The sequence below is a fragment of the Melospiza georgiana genome, chromosome 25 (assembly GCF_028018845.1).
Source record: "Melospiza georgiana isolate bMelGeo1 chromosome 25, bMelGeo1.pri, whole genome shotgun sequence".
NCBI classification, from domain to species: Eukaryota; Metazoa; Chordata; class Aves; order Passeriformes; family Passerellidae; genus Melospiza; species Melospiza georgiana.
In genome coordinates, this window is record NC_080454.1 from 2,080,261 (window position 1) to 2,095,379 (window position 15,119).

Consider the following 15,119-nt stretch of genomic DNA (forward strand, 5'->3'; position numbering starts at 1 on the left):
CCTTGGCACAAGGGGGTGCTGAGAGCTTGCTCAGAGACCTTTAGAGAGGGTGAGATATTCGGGGATCCCTCTGCTCTGGGCAGGGTCTGGTTTATCCCAGGCTGACCCGAGAGTGTGATTGTGCTCTGATTGCAGCCAAAGGTGCAAAGCCAGGGCAGTTGGGAACAAGCCCATGCATCCCCTCACCTTCCCTGAGCCACAGGGAATCTTTGCCTCTCACATCTCTCAGTGGCAAACTCTGAGTGCAGCAGAAATGCTGGGGATTTCTGACCTCAGAGACCCAGGAATGATGTGTATATAGGAAAACAATTCCTAAAACCAACTTCTGCCATCTATTTCCATTAGAACTGGGAGTGCAGATGCTACCAAGCCTCTCAGCATTAGGAGTGATTTCCCGGACAAATCCTGAATATCCAGCCTTGCCCCTCTGCCACATGGCCACAAACCCAGGGCAGAGGGACAGGGATGGCTCCTTGAAAGGCCCCTCGCACAGACCTGGCTGCTCCTGGCACACTCAGCCAGCACAACTGGAGCTCAGGCAGGGACCTGGGTGAAGGATTTCCCAGAGCAGGAACAAGGGTGGGTGAGTCCCAGTGGGACAGTCTGCAGGGAATGGCCCAGGTGTGGCTCCAGGCAGCCTCTCCTGACTTTTCACTGTCCTTTCTCCATGAACAGTTCCCCATTTGCAGCCTCAGCAAATGTCCAACAGCAGCTCCATCAGCCACTTCCTCCTGCTGGCACTGGCAGACACGTGGCAGCTGCAGCTCCTGCACTTCTGCCTCTTGCTGGGCATCTCCCTGGCTGCCCTCCTGGGCAACGGCCTCATCATCAGCGCCGTAGCCTGCAGCCACCACCTGCACACGCCCATGTTCTTCTTCCTGCTCAACCTGGCCCTCAGCGACCTGGGCTCCATCTGCACCACTGTCCCCAAAGCCATGCACAATTCCCTCTGGGACACCAGGAACATCTCCTACAAAGGATGTGCTGCCCAAGTCTTTTTCTTTATGTTTTTCATTTCAGCAGATTTTTACCTTCTGACCATCATGTGCTACGACCGCTACGTGTCCATCTGCAAACCCCTGCACTATGGGACCTTCCTGGGCAGCAGAGATTGTGCCCACATGGCAGCAGCTGCCTGGGCCAGTGCCCTTCTCACTGCTCTCATGCACACAGCCAATACATTTTCTTTGCCCCTGTGCCATGGCAATGCCCTGGGCCAGTTCTTCTGTGAAATCCCACAGATCCTCAAGCTCTCCTGCTCACGTTCAAACTACAGGGAACTTGTGCACATTGCAGTTAGTTCCTGTTTAGCACTTTGCTGTTTTGCGTTCATTGTTTTCTCCTATGTGCAGATTTTCAGGGCTGTGCTGAGGATCCCCTCTGAGCATGGACGGCACAAAGCCTCTTCCACCTGCCTCCCTCACCTGGCCGTGGTCTCTCTGTTCCTCAGCACTGCTGTGTTTGCTCACCTGAAGCCCTCCTCCATGTCCTCCCCATCCCTGGATCTGGCCCTGTCAGTTCTGTACTCAGTGGTGCCTCCAGCCATTAACCCCCTCATCTACAGCCTGAGAAACCAGGAGCTCAAGGCTGCAGTGTGGAGACTGATGACTGGATGGTTCCAGAAACAATAAACGGCTGTAAAACTCTTGTCAATCATTTGCAATAAAAGTCATCTTTCATACTACTTGTTTGTTTAATTTTGGACGATGTGTTTCTTTGTTTCACTTTTTTTCATATTGTCCACAAAGAAATGTCATTCCTTATACCATTTCTCATTGTGTTTCTCTCCAAATTCCCTGTAGCCCCAGACTGTGTCAATGATGGGCCGCGCTCTGGGTGACTTTAAAGGAAATGAAGGATCTCCCAGCAGAGTTTGCACCAGAGGTGCCCCTCTTGCTGCCTTCTCTGGAGCTGCAGCAGCAATGTCTGTGTGCAGAGCTGGGGGCAGATCAGTGCTGGCCCAGCATCTGTGCCCAGCAGCAGCAGCACTTGGTGTTGCCAATGCTGCTGCCATGGCCCTGCCCCGCTGCCCTGGTGGCCCTGGTGTTGCTGCAGGGCCTGAGTGCTCTCGGGGCCGGGCACAGTCCTGGGGGTGGCAGTGCCGGGGCTGCAGCAGGGACAGGCCATGGGCACTGCTGGGGCAGTGCTGACGCCTCAGGCCAGGCCCTGGGGGCTCCAGGCTCCTTGCCCAGGCTCTCTCAAGGACACAGCCAGGCCAATGCTCAGCTCAGAAAAGCCCCGTGAGCAGCCCCAGGCTGGCCGGGGGCAGGCTGGGGGCAAACAGCATGGCTGGGGCTCTGCAAGGGCCTTGGGGCAGACGGGAAGGAGCAGCAGAGCAGGGGCTGATCCATCCCCAGTGCACTGGACAGCCCAGGGCAGCGTCCCAGAGCGTCCTCATGCAGCTGCCAACAACAATCCGCCTCTGCAGCCCTGGCCTCTCCTCCAGTTCACACAGGTGCCCCATCCTTGCAGGCACAGACACGGCAGCACTGGCTCAGCAGCCCCTGTTTGCATTGCATGCAGCAGGCAGGAGCACCCCCATGCTGTTGGTGTGGGGACATGAGCCTGAGGGAGCACAAATGCCATGAGGCCCTGGGGCCAGCAAGGGCTGGGGGTCACCAGGGAAACCACTCAGCTTTGTCCTGGCCTCTGCAGTCAGCCAGAACATTTGTTCCCATCAGCTGGGAGTTTCCTGTGCCACTGCAGACGCTGTTGCTCAGAGCCAGGGCTGCCTGGAAGCCACCCCCAAACTGCCCTGAGCATTTCCTTGGCTTCATCCTTGTTTTCTTTATTCTTCCTGCTACAAATTTCTTCCCATTGCCAACTCCAGTGGGCCCAGAACTGGACACAGCCATTGAGGTGCTGCCCAACCAGTGCCCAGCACAGGGGAAGAATCCCTGCCCTGCTCCTGCTGGCCACATCATTCCTGATCCAGGCCAGGAGCCATTGGCCTTCTTGGCCCCCTGGGCACACTGCTGGCTTATGTCCAGCCTGCTGTCCATCAGTGCCCCCAGGTCCCTTTCTGCCTGGCTGCTGTCCAGCCACTCTGTCCCCAGCCTGTAGCACTGCAGGGGTTGTTGTGGCCAAAGTGCAGGAGTCAGCACTTGGTCTTGTTCAACCTCACTGTGTTCGATTTGGGCCCTGGATCCAGCCTGTCCAGGGCTCTTTGCAGAGTCCTCCTATGCTCCAGTAGATCCACACTCACACCCAGCTTGGTGTCATCTGCAAATTTGCTGATGCTGGACTCAGAGATCATCAGTGCAGACATTGAAATCCACGCTGGCTGGCTCTGATCCCTCGGCCATCCTGTGGGCTCCCTGCGATGGCACTCAAGGTGATCTGTTCCATAACCTTGCTGGGCACCCAGGTCAGGCTGACAGGCCTGGAGTTCCCCAGCTCCTCCTTCCAGCCCTTCTTGGGGATGGGCTCACATTGGCACCTCCAGTCCTCTGGGACCTCCCTGGTGAGCCAGCAGTGATGGTGAATGATGGAGAGCAGCTTGGAGAGCTCATTCACAGCTCCCTCATACCCCTGGGATGGATCCCGTCTGATCCCATACACCCGTGAGCACCTGAGTAGCTCACCAGGTCACCAGGTGCTTCCTCCTGGATTACAGGGGGCTGTTTTGCTCCCTGTGCCCATTTACCAGCTCAGGAGAACTCTTGTCCTGAGGGCAACCTGTCTTTATATGGAAAATTGAGACAGACACTGTGTTCAGTAACTTAGCCATTTCCTTATCTTTGGTTACTATATTCTCCACTGCATCAAAAAAAGAGTAGAGGTTCTTCCTCTCCCTACTTTTGCTAAATTTTTTTTAATAAAAACAATTTAATATTCTTTTTTTTTTACAGAGGTGGCCAGGTTAAGCTCTAATTGAGCTTTCATCTCAGCTTTTCTTTCTGCATAATGTAAGGACATTCTTAAAGACTTCCTGAGTTGCTGGTCCTTTTTCCCCTGAGTTCCCAAAAAAGTTCCATGGGCAGCCAGGCCATATCGCTGGCCAGGGGCTATTTACAATTCACAAATAGGATGGGACAGCTAGGAACTTTCCTTGAGCTGTTTTATTTTTCAGCATCAGTCTCATTACATGGTTATGGCAATGGGAAGATGCCATCAGTCCACAGCCCAGGCAGTAGACAGAGAACTTAATGTTACAACTTATTTTAAAAGTTTTTTTACCAATCACACAAAGTAAAAGCATATTGACAGCAGTTCTAGCCAATCACTTTAAGCACATGTATCTTTGGTTAAAACAAAGCTTGCTTATTTCGAATACAATACCTGCATGTAAGCCTTAAAACACAATGCATAGAGCTCCATTATTAATCTTCAAACTTCCTAATATCTTGCTAGATAAACTGCTTTGTAGCTTAGGGAGTTATTCTAGACAAGCGTTAATACACAGTTCATTGTTCTATTTCTCCTTAGTTTTCTACTTTTTACATAATTTTCCTGCTGACCTATCTCATGACTACTGCTTAGCTCAAATCACAATTCTGCTGTCTCAGTGGCCTGCTTTTTGCAGCTTTCCAAAAACCCTCTGATTTTAAGGATTCCCACATGGCCAGTCATTTTCCTCACCAGCTCATCTTTTGCCACACTGGGACAGGCTGCTCTTTCCCCCTTATAATTACTTTCTTGAAATGTGTCCATCCTTCTTGGACCTCTTTTTTTAAGGGCTATTTCTCTTCAAAAATCAGGACCTGATTTGGTACTCCCCAAATCTGCATCCTAAATAGGCCAGAGTCTGCCCTTCCTAATTAAAGTGCAGAAATTTTATTGCTGCCCCTCCTTCTCTCACAGAAAATGGAAAACTTGATTATTTCATGGTCACTGTGCCCCAGGCAGCCTGCGAGCCCCACATCTGCCACCAGCCCTTCTCTGTTTGTGAGCAGCAGCAGACAGAGCTTTCCGTGGCAGTGGGAATGTTACCAAAATTTTGGTAAAACAGAAAATTACTTAATCCCAATGTAGCATAAAGAAGCAGCATTCTTTATTCAGCTAAATGCAAGGGGGATAGCTCCTCCCAAAGCCGTGCATGCTGAGTACAGGAAAGTTCTATTTATTTTCTGTATTTTGCACACATATGCATTGATTTTCCCTGACTAAACACACATTTAATAATAATTTCCCAAAATCATTAACATATTGCCCCTCTCCTTAACCCATGTGTTGTTCTGTCCTGGGGGTCTCTCTGGTGGTCCCTGGTGCTCGTGGGCCCCAATGTTCCAGTGGGCCTGGCTGAGCTGGCAGGACACTGAGGCTGCTGAACTTCCAGTTCCCCTTCTCACACTATGGGCATTGTGTGGTTTCCATAGGCCTGGGGTATTGGAGAACAAGCTCCAGGTGTAGGCTCAGCTGCTGGAGACAATTGATCATCTGGTAACATGAGGTCACAGAGGGCGCTATGACATCACAGAGCGGCTTATGTGAGGTCATGGAAAAGGTATGGCATCATGAACTGCCTCTGTGACATCACAGAGCCAACTGTGACATCACAGGGCAGAGGTCTGACATCACAGGTTCAACTATGACATCACAAAGTTGGCTGTGACATCAGAGACCAGCTGTGTGACATTAGGCAATGGGCTGTGACATCACAGAGCAGAGGTCTGACATCACAGGGCAGACTATGACATCACAGAGTTGGCTGTGACATCACAGAGCAGAGGTCTGACATCACAGAGCAGGCTGTGACATCCCAGCAGGGCTGTGTGACATCCCAGCAGGACTGTGTCAGGTCACTGGGTTGGTCACGCCGCCCCAGCTCCCCCTCACAGCTTCTCCCAACAACTCCAACGCTGTCCATGCCCAGCAGGGTCCCTGTCCCCCGGGATCCCCCCGGCCCACCTGGAGCCACAGCCTCCACCAAAGGATGTTCCACAGGATCCACCCCAGAGCCTGACATGGGGACAAGGGGCCAGGGCTGTGTGACCAGGACATCAAGGACAGGGATTATCCAGGTCACTGTGGCTTGGGTTGGGTTCCCCATGGCAGGAAAGATGTCTGGCAGCTGGAGCAGGGTCTGGGAAGGGCCTCCAAGGTGGGGCTGCAGCCCTTGCGCTGTGAGCAGAGGCTGAGGGAGCTGGGCTGGTCCAGCCTGGAGCAGGGAAGGCTGATGGGCTCCTCATCCCAGCCTGGCAGTGCCAGCCAGGAGGGGAGGGAGAACACAGAGCCAGGCTCTTCACAGGGGGCTGGGGGGAGACAAAAGCCAATGGGTGGAAGGGGAAAGAGGGGAGATCAGCCAGGACAGGAGGAGATGAAATGAGTCAGGCTGGTTTCAGCATTTCGTCAATACCAAGAGCAGCCTGACCTCCCTTCTCCATCCACCACTGACAGCTTTGCAAATCAGGAATTGTTGGAGCTGTTTTTCCCCCATTCCAGGGCGAGCATCCTGATACAAGAACTTAATTGTGTTTATATCTATCACACAGCCCCATTTGTCCAAAATTCCTTTTAATATGGAAATCACCTGTGGATGGTGCACTAATCAGACACTGCTAGGACATTGTACATAGCTCAGGAAAGAGGGTGATTGTTATTAAATTGTGTCCTGTTCAGCTGTGGTCTGTTGGCCAGGAAGAGAAACTTTGTGTGCCTCTGAGTCTCACCAGTTCCTAATCCCTCAAAAGACACAAACCTGATGAGTTGTGGTTCCCTCTCCAGTGGTGGCACTTGGACATCCCTCCATATCCAGAACAGAGCTCCCTTGTCCCAGAAAGTCCCTGGAAAAGGAAGAGTGAAGGAAACAGGACAGGCTGTGGGGATCAGGGACAGGGCAGAGCCAGGGAGAAGAATGATTTTTGCATTTGATGGAGCTGAGCCTTCCCTTGGCTTTGTTGGCTGGCAATAAATGAACATCCCTCTGTGTCTCGGGCAGCTCCTCCAAGGAAAGCAGGTGGGGGTTGGAGCCAAGGAGCTGAAAGCTGCAGGCGCAGCCTGGGCTGGAGGGAGATTTGCACAAGGCTGCTCTGAGTGCCAGGGCTTGGATGGGGGAAATGGTGGGGTGGGAGTAGGGACAGAGTCTGATTGACTGTCAGCCATGAAGGGTCTTGATTTTTATATCTATTCCAATTGTATGAGGAGGTACTTGGATTCAGTGTCAATTGGAGATTGCACATATCAGTGAATTAACAATAAAAAAATTACAGGACCTAAAAAAAATTTTCTTGCTGTCTTTTTAAATATAGTGTATTCACATTGAACAGGCCTCTGAAATCTGTCTAATCAAGATTTGGAAATTAAAATCAAATTATCCCCAGAGGCTTGGCTTGTGTTCTGAATGCTAATGAGCCCGGGGACACTGAATTTCTGCACTCAAGAGCTGAAGGCTGAACAAGCCTCTGCAGCAGGAAAATTCAGCAGCAGCCTCCAAGGTGCTGAGGATGTCAGCAGCCCCCACTGAGGCCATCTCTGCCCAGAGACCGTGGGGGAATGGGCAGACAAGGAGAGCGTCCCTGGGGCTGGGGCAGCACAACTCAGAGGCACCAGGGGCTCCAGCTGGGAAATGGAGTGTGGAATGTGTCTGGGAAAGCCCTGCCTGGGCTGTGCCAAGCAGGACAGACAAGACCTGACCCCTAAACGCCAAACAACTCTCTCAAGGTGATATTTAAAAGGAATTACAATTGCTTGTGTACTGTGAGTTGGACTCCCTAGAGATATACGAACTGGAGATTCTCAGGAACTCAAAACAACAAAACAGGCTTTACTGGCAACTTTGGAAAATCAGAGAAACTTTGGCAAAATGTTTTTTATGACACTGTAGTGCTTTTTGTTTGTTAATTATAGATCTTTCTAATCCTGAGATTTCTTAATTAATGTACTGATGAGTATGTTGTGTTTTAGTGCTGGTTAATTATTTATGTATTTATCTTGTTGTGAGATAGGACTACAAGAAAGGTATAGTAGGTTTAAAATTTTAAAAGGGTATAAATAAAAATTTATTAAAAGTAAAATTAAATAAAAGGTAGTAAGAATTAAAATAAATTTTTTAGAATACTTTTTTTCTTTTCATCTTCTTCATTTTACTGAAAATGTAAAGAAAGTAAACCAGAAATTTCTAGTCAGTTCACTATTTCTAGAATCGACTTTTTTAGTTTACTGTGGGGAGAAGGTTTCTTGTTAAGGTTATGGAGATTTTTTTACAAGAGGAAAAAATAGGTTGTTTTTTGTTCTTAGTTTTGTCATGGATAACAGTTGTCTGGGGATCTTTGTTATTGTGATGTTGTTTTTATTGCTACAAGCTTTTTTACAGCTTGTTGATGGGTCATGTCAACTTAAGGGGTATTGTTTTGAAGATGAGTTTTTTAAAGGTAAAATTTTTTATTATTTTCTTTTAAAATTATTTTTATATCTGACAATGGAGATCTTCTTTTGGGGACACTGGATTACTTTTTTCCCCCCTGTTTAAACTTTTTGTAAAATTACAGTTATTTTAACATTTATTTATTTAACATGCAGGTTTTTCTTTGATTAATTTGAAATATTTTGATTAATTTGAATTTTTTTTATAGTTTTATGTGTTATAAAGAAAAAGAGTTTTTCTTTATAGTTTATAAGACGATTTTAGTTTTAAGAGTAAGGTATTTTTTCTTCTTTTTTGGGGGAGGGATTTAACTTTTTACTGACTTTTATGGTTTTATGTTTTTCTTTTTTTATATTTATTTTTTTTTTTTTTAGTTGAGGGAGGATTGAAGTATTGAAAGGATTTACACCTGACCCACCAATAACTTGTGGGGGAAGTTGTGGTTGAGTTGTATTAGGATTGCTTTTATGACTATTTTGGGGCTTTTTATTGTGTTTAATATTAGTTGTAGGGTTATTTTGTATGGGTTGTCGGTTGTAGGAGTTTTTAGTTTTAATTGTGTTGGGGGAGGGGACTTGATGGTAAGATTTTAATTACTGTGGCCAGCTTTGTTCTGGTTGGGGTTTTGTAGCCTCTTTTGTTTTCCTGTTTAAGAGTTGTTGGGGTTTGGTTTGGTTAGAATAGGGCCAATGGAGGGGAGCAGTCTGGGGAGGGGGGAAGGGGCTCAGCCCATGGCAGGGTTGCTTGGTTTGGTTTGGTTTGGTTTGGTTTGGTTTGGTTTGGTTTGGTTTGGTTTGGTTTGGTTTGGTTTGGTTGAGATGGGGGCCAGGGCGAGGGCCCACTTCTTCTTTGTTGACTAGAAAAGAAAGAGGAGGTTCCTGGGTTTTTTAATCTTTAACATATGTGTTTCACAGAGGCGTGTTCAGTATCTCAGTGGTTTAACAGATTGTCAGTTACACAAAAAGTTTTGTACTACTTTTAAAAATTCTTCTCATGTCAAACTGCAACAGACATTTAATCAACAAAAACCACTTGTGAAAGCAATACCTTGGCCCATTCAACTTCACAAACTCAAAGCCTGTTCAATTTAGTGTTAATCAAAATTTGCAGGAGCACAGAAACAGAAGAAGATGACACAGAAAGAGAGCAAGGCAAAAAAGATACAGAGGAGCACACACGCAGCTACCAACTCCTGGATTCCATCAGTGTTCAGATGGAAATTCCAAGAGGAGGGAGGGTCAAGATGTGTGCTTGCCTTGTGGTCAGCCTTCAATATCCCTTGGTTTTCGTGGGCCCTTCCCCCAGGTGGGACCTGGGCTCATTTGATCCCTCAGGAGCTGGGCTGGGGCTGCAGAGGTGTCTGTGGAGCATTGCCTGTGCTGTGTCAGGGACTGGCAGACACTGCTGGGCTGGGACAGAGGCTCTGGGGGGATTGGGGTTCCAGGGCAGGGCAGTGTTGGGGTTCCAGGGCAGGACAAAGCTGGACCTGCTCCCTTCCTTCCCCCCACACATGAAATGTTTCGAGCCAACAATCTCCTCCAGTCTGTCACAATAGGGAATGTTGGAGGTGGAACCCAAATTCTGACCATGGGCACCTGGATGAGAAGGACAGTTCTTTTGCACAGGAGGGAAAGCAGAGACTCCCAGTGTTTGGAGAGCCTCACTAGGCCAAGTCCAGCCAGACTTGTCAGTAATGGCAGATTTTGTCTGGGAGCAGTCTTAGGATTTAGGGAACTTTGGAGTTGGAACCCTAGTCTCGGTCATGGGCACCTGGAGAGGCAGGACAGTTCTTTCCCATAGGAAGGAGGAATGGAGCCTTCCCCAATGTTTTGGGAACAGATGGGAGGTGAGTCATCTGAAACCATTGCCAGCCAGTCTTGTCCTGGCAATATTCCTGTGGGAACAATCCCTGGATAGAAGGAATGTGGGCAGTGAAATCCCAATTCTGGCCATAGGTGCCTGGAGGAGAAGGAGAGTTCCATAGGAAAGCATGGGGCCCCAGACTTTCAGCAGCAGATGAGAAAAAACCCTCAACATGCCAAGGTCAGCTGGACCAGTCAGGTGGCCCCCAGGAGGCCAAGCCAGCCAGACATGTTCTGTGTTCCCTTGGTTTTATGGGGCCCTGAAGTATCACAAGGGTGCCTTGGTTCCATGAGGCCTTGCAGTGTCACAATGGTCTCTGTGGTTCCCCAGGCCCGACAATATCATGTGACTCCTCTATTCCATGAACCCTGCAATGTCACAATGGACCTTTGGACCCTGGGGTTTTGCAGTGTCACGGTGGACTCTTGTGGCTCCTCAGTGTCACAATGGACCATTGACGACAGGAGACCCCTCTGTGTCACTCTGGAGCTTTGTTTCCATGCAGCCCTGCAGTGTCACATTGGTCTCCTGTAGTTCCCCAGTGTCACAATGGACCACTGATGACATGAGGCCCTGCAACGTCACAATGGACCTTTGGTTCCTTGCAGCCCTGCAGTGTCACAAAGGCCTCTTGGTTTCAAAAGGCCCCACAGGATCACAATGTTCCTCCTGGTTCTGTGGGGACCTCTAGGGCCAATATGTTCTCACTCGTTCCATGAGGCCTCACAGTGTCACAATGGTCTCCTTAGTTCCATGAGGCTGTGAAGTATCATAATGGTCTCTCCATGATTCTGTGAGGCCTTGCAATGTTACAATTGACCTTTGAATACATGGGGTGTCACAGTGTCACAATGATTCCTTGGTTCCATGACACTCCAAAGTGTCACAATGGTCCCCTTGGTTCCATGAGGCCCTGCAATGTCACAGGGCTCTCTATGATTTCATGAGTCCCTACAGTGTCACAAAGGTCCCTTGGTGCTGCATGGCCCCACAGTGTCACAATGGTGCCTTGGTCTTACAAGGCCCCACAGTGCCATATTGGCCCCTGTGTCTCAAGGGGCCCCACAGTGTCACAATGGCCCCTTGGTTCCATGACACCTCAAAGCGTCATAATGGTCTCCACAGTTCCATGAGGCCCCGCGGTGTCACAATGGACCCTTGGTTTGATGAGGCCTCACAGTGTCACAATGATCCCTGCATTCCTTGGAGCCACACAGTGTCAGTACAGTCCCCTTGGTTCCATGAGGCCCCATAGTGTCACAATGCTCCCTTGGTTCCATGGCCCTGTGCTGCTGCATTCCCCCCTCCCCTTCTCAGGCTGCCCTGCCAGCTGAGAAATGCTCCTTGGGCCTTGGCCTTGGCCAACAGCCCCTGGGCTCAGCTCCTCTGCAGCTCATCACAAACACTGTCTGCTCCAGGCACTGCTGCTGCCCAACCAGCTCCTGGTTCCTTAAGCAGCAGCCCTGGGAACTGTTTCTGTTCCCTCAGTGGCACAACATCCCTGTTCTCACACTGCCAAAGAAAGCTGTTGATGCCAAGTGTGACCAGGATGAGCCATTGCTGGGACTGCAGCCCCTTTCTTGGGGCCCGGCAAACAGCGCTCCAAAAGGAGCCCTTGAAGCTCTCCTGGGCCAGCGACTCCCTCTGACTGGGGCCTCTCCCAGCTGGGAATTCTCCTGTTTGCTGCACTCAGGGATCCTGAATAACGACGGAGCCTTGGCCAATCCGCCCACTCCTCCAGGGTCAACCCTTTGTCTGCTGGGGAGATGCCAAAGGATCCACTTTTGGCACTGGATTTAGTCAAATCCAGTGAGCATTTCCTGCCCTCAGGGGAATTGCTCAGAGGTGTCTTGCACTGACTCCTTCTGTCTGTGTGCACACAGGAATGCCTGTGCTGGGGAAATGTGGCAGAAATGCTGCTCTCTGAGGGATTTGGATAGCTGAGTCAGTCATGCCTGTAAGTAAGGTTAAGTCAAAAAGTCTAAGCTAAGGTAATTGCTGTGAAGAGTTGTTCTTTTGTTAAGTTGTTTAATATAAGTTATAAGCAGAGTTGAATACTTTTAAATGTTATTCCTCTGTTAAATGTCAAAGTCATAGGTTAGAAGTTAGGTTAAATACTGTTAAGTGCTGTTCTTTTGCACAATTGTGAAGTTTACAGTATCAGTCAAGGTTAAGTCCTGTTAAGTTTGAGCTCTCTTAAGTTTTTAGGAGGTATTCCTTTTATCCTTGCCCTGACTGCCCTTGTGTCACACACCACAGGGACAGTTCTCTGTTCATTTCTGGTTTGATTGCCAGGATTTGGTTTGGTTTTGTTGTTGCTTTGTTTCCTTGGTGTCCTAGAAGTCCAGTCAGGAGCAGAGTGACTCTCGCCAAGGAACTTTGTGCTGCTGTCCCTTAATATTAAACCTGTTTTTTGCTGATCCCTCGCCAGGGACTTTTCAGGGCTCTGAAGCCCTTTTTTGTATCAGAGTGAAGGAGCCCTGGCCCAGGCTCTGGCCCTGGGGGACATGGGGATGCTGCCGGGGGGTCCCTGTCCCCCTGTGCCACCCCCAGGGCCCTGGCCCCCATCCCTGTGTCAGGCTCTGGGGTCGATCTCATGGAACATCCTCTGGGGGAGGCTGTGGGGCCGGGGGCGGGGGGACCCGGGGGGAGAGGGGATCCCGCTGTGCACGCGCAGGTTGGACTGCTCTGGGGGGAGCTGTGAGGGGGGCCGGGGCAGAGTGACCTCCCCAAGGACCTCACACAGGACCTGTGATGTCACAGAACATCCTGTGATGTCACACAGCCTCCTGTGATTTCACAAAGCCTTCCTGTTATGTCACACCCTCCTGTTATGTCATGCAACCTGCTGTGATGTCACACAGCCCCTGTGATGTCACAGAGCCAACTCTGAGATGCCACCCTCTGATGTGATACAGCTGCTCTGTGATGTCACAGAAGTCTCTGTGATGTCACAGAGTCACCCTATGATTTCACAATCTGTACTGTGATGTCACCTCCTGCTCTATGACATTTCTCAGTCACCCAGTGATGTCACAACCCACTCTCTGATGCCCCAGTTCAACACTCGGTGATGGCAGAATTTGCTCTATGGCCTCATACCCTACTCTATGACATCACAGGCAGCTCTGTGCTGTCACAATCCCTTCAGTGATGTCACAAACCCTGTCTGTGAAGTGATACTGCCACTCTGTAATATTACAGCACACACTCTGACCTCACAGCCAGCTCTATGATGTCATACAGCCATGCCATGGTCTCACAGCCCGCTCTGTGGTGTCAAACAGTCCCCTCTATGATGCCATAGCTGCTCAATGACCTCACACAACAAACTCTGTGATGTCATAGCCCAATCTGTGACCTCACCCAGCCCACTTTGTGCTGTCACACAGCCCCTTGCTGACATCACAGCTGCTCTGTGCCTCTATGACACAGCCACAGAGGTGCTGCTGTGTCGGGACCATCCCACAGCCCCTGCCAGTGCTGAGCCCCTGTGAGCTCTGTCTGTGCCCTGCTGGTGTCCCTGAGGGGCCCTGGCAGTGCCCCAGCCCTGCTGGGCTGGGCACAGGAGCTGCTCCTGGCCAGAGCTGTCTCTCTGCAGCGCTGCCCTTGCCAGGAGCTGCCTCTGGGCCAGGAGCCCGGCCCAGCTCAGCAGCACAGACACAGCACAGGGACTTTAATGACCCTCTGGGGATTTGGTGCTCTTTGCATCAGACTGAGTCCCACAGACTGTTCCAAAAAAATTCTCAGAGACTCAAAAGGTAGTGAAACTGAAGTTTCTCATACTTTAAATAGATACATCTGAGGGACAGGCCTGGGAAAGTGTCCCTACATTCCAGGTACAGCAGAACACAAGTGGCAGGGATGACAGATGGGGACAAGCAAGGGAAAGGTGTCTCTGGTGCTGAGCAAACCTGCGCCTCTGTCCCAGCCCAGCAGTGGCTGCCAGTCCCTGGCACAGCACAGGCAATGCTCCACAGCCACCTCTGCAGCCCCAGCCCAGCTCCTGAGGGACCAAATGAGCCCAAGACTCACCTGGGGGAAGGGCCCAGGAAAACCAAGGGGTATTTGAGGCTGACCACAAGGCAAGCACACATCTTGACCCTCCCTCCTCTTGGAATTTCCATCTGAACACTGCTGGAATCCAGGAGTTGGTAGCTGTGTGTGTGCTGCTCTGTATTTTCTTGTATTACTTTCTCTCTTTCTGTGTTTTCTTTTCCTTCTTCGAATTTCCTCTTCTTGCCAATTTTGAGTAACTTAAAATTGATCAAGCTAAGAGTTTGTGAAGGTAAAGGGGCCAAGTTAAAGCTTTGAGAAGTGTTTTGTGTTGATTGAATGTCATATTAAACCTTTTCCCAATGTTTCTCTGATATTCTAAATTTTCCAGTAAAAGCTGTTTTGTTGTTTTGAGCTCCTAAGAATCTTTTGTTGGTATTTCTCCAGTGAGTCCAACTCAGAGTACGCAAAGAACTGTAATTAATTTTAAATTTCTCCTTGAGAGAATTGTTTGGGGCATGGGAGTCAGAGCTTGTGTGTCCTGCTTGGCACAGCCCAGGCAGGACTTTCCCAGCCACATTCCACACTCCATTGCCCAGCTGGAGCTGCTGGTGCCTCTGAGTTGTGCTGCCCCAGCCCCAGGGATGCTCTCCTTGTCTGCCCATTCCCCCACGGTCTCTGGGCAGGGATGGGGGAATGGGCAGACAAGGAGAGTGGGGGCTGCTGACATCCTCAGCACCTTGGAGGCTGCTGCTGAATTTTCCTGCTGCAGAGGCTTGTTCAGCCTTCAGCTCTTGAGTGCAGGAATTCAATGTCCCTGGGCTCATTAACATTCAGAACACCTTAACAAGCCAAGCCTGAGGGGAAAATTCGATTTAAGTGTTCAAATCTTTTGCGGTTAATTTGACAGATTTCAGTAGTGTGTTCAAAGTGAATGCATTATATTTAAAAATAC

At 49.7% G+C, this 15,119-nt stretch overlaps 1 protein-coding gene across 1 annotated transcript; it reads left to right on the forward strand.

The window, feature by feature from the left end:
• Positions 1-698: 698 nt before the first annotated feature.
• On the forward strand, positions 699-1,076 carry LOC131093466 (olfactory receptor 14I1-like; the record flags this gene model as incomplete). Its single annotated transcript, XM_058040623.1, has 1 exon — positions 699-1,076. A coding segment is annotated over exon 1 (378 nt), but the record flags the coding sequence as incomplete, so codon positions are not given.
• Between the last annotated feature and the right edge of the window lie 14,043 nt (positions 1,077-15,119).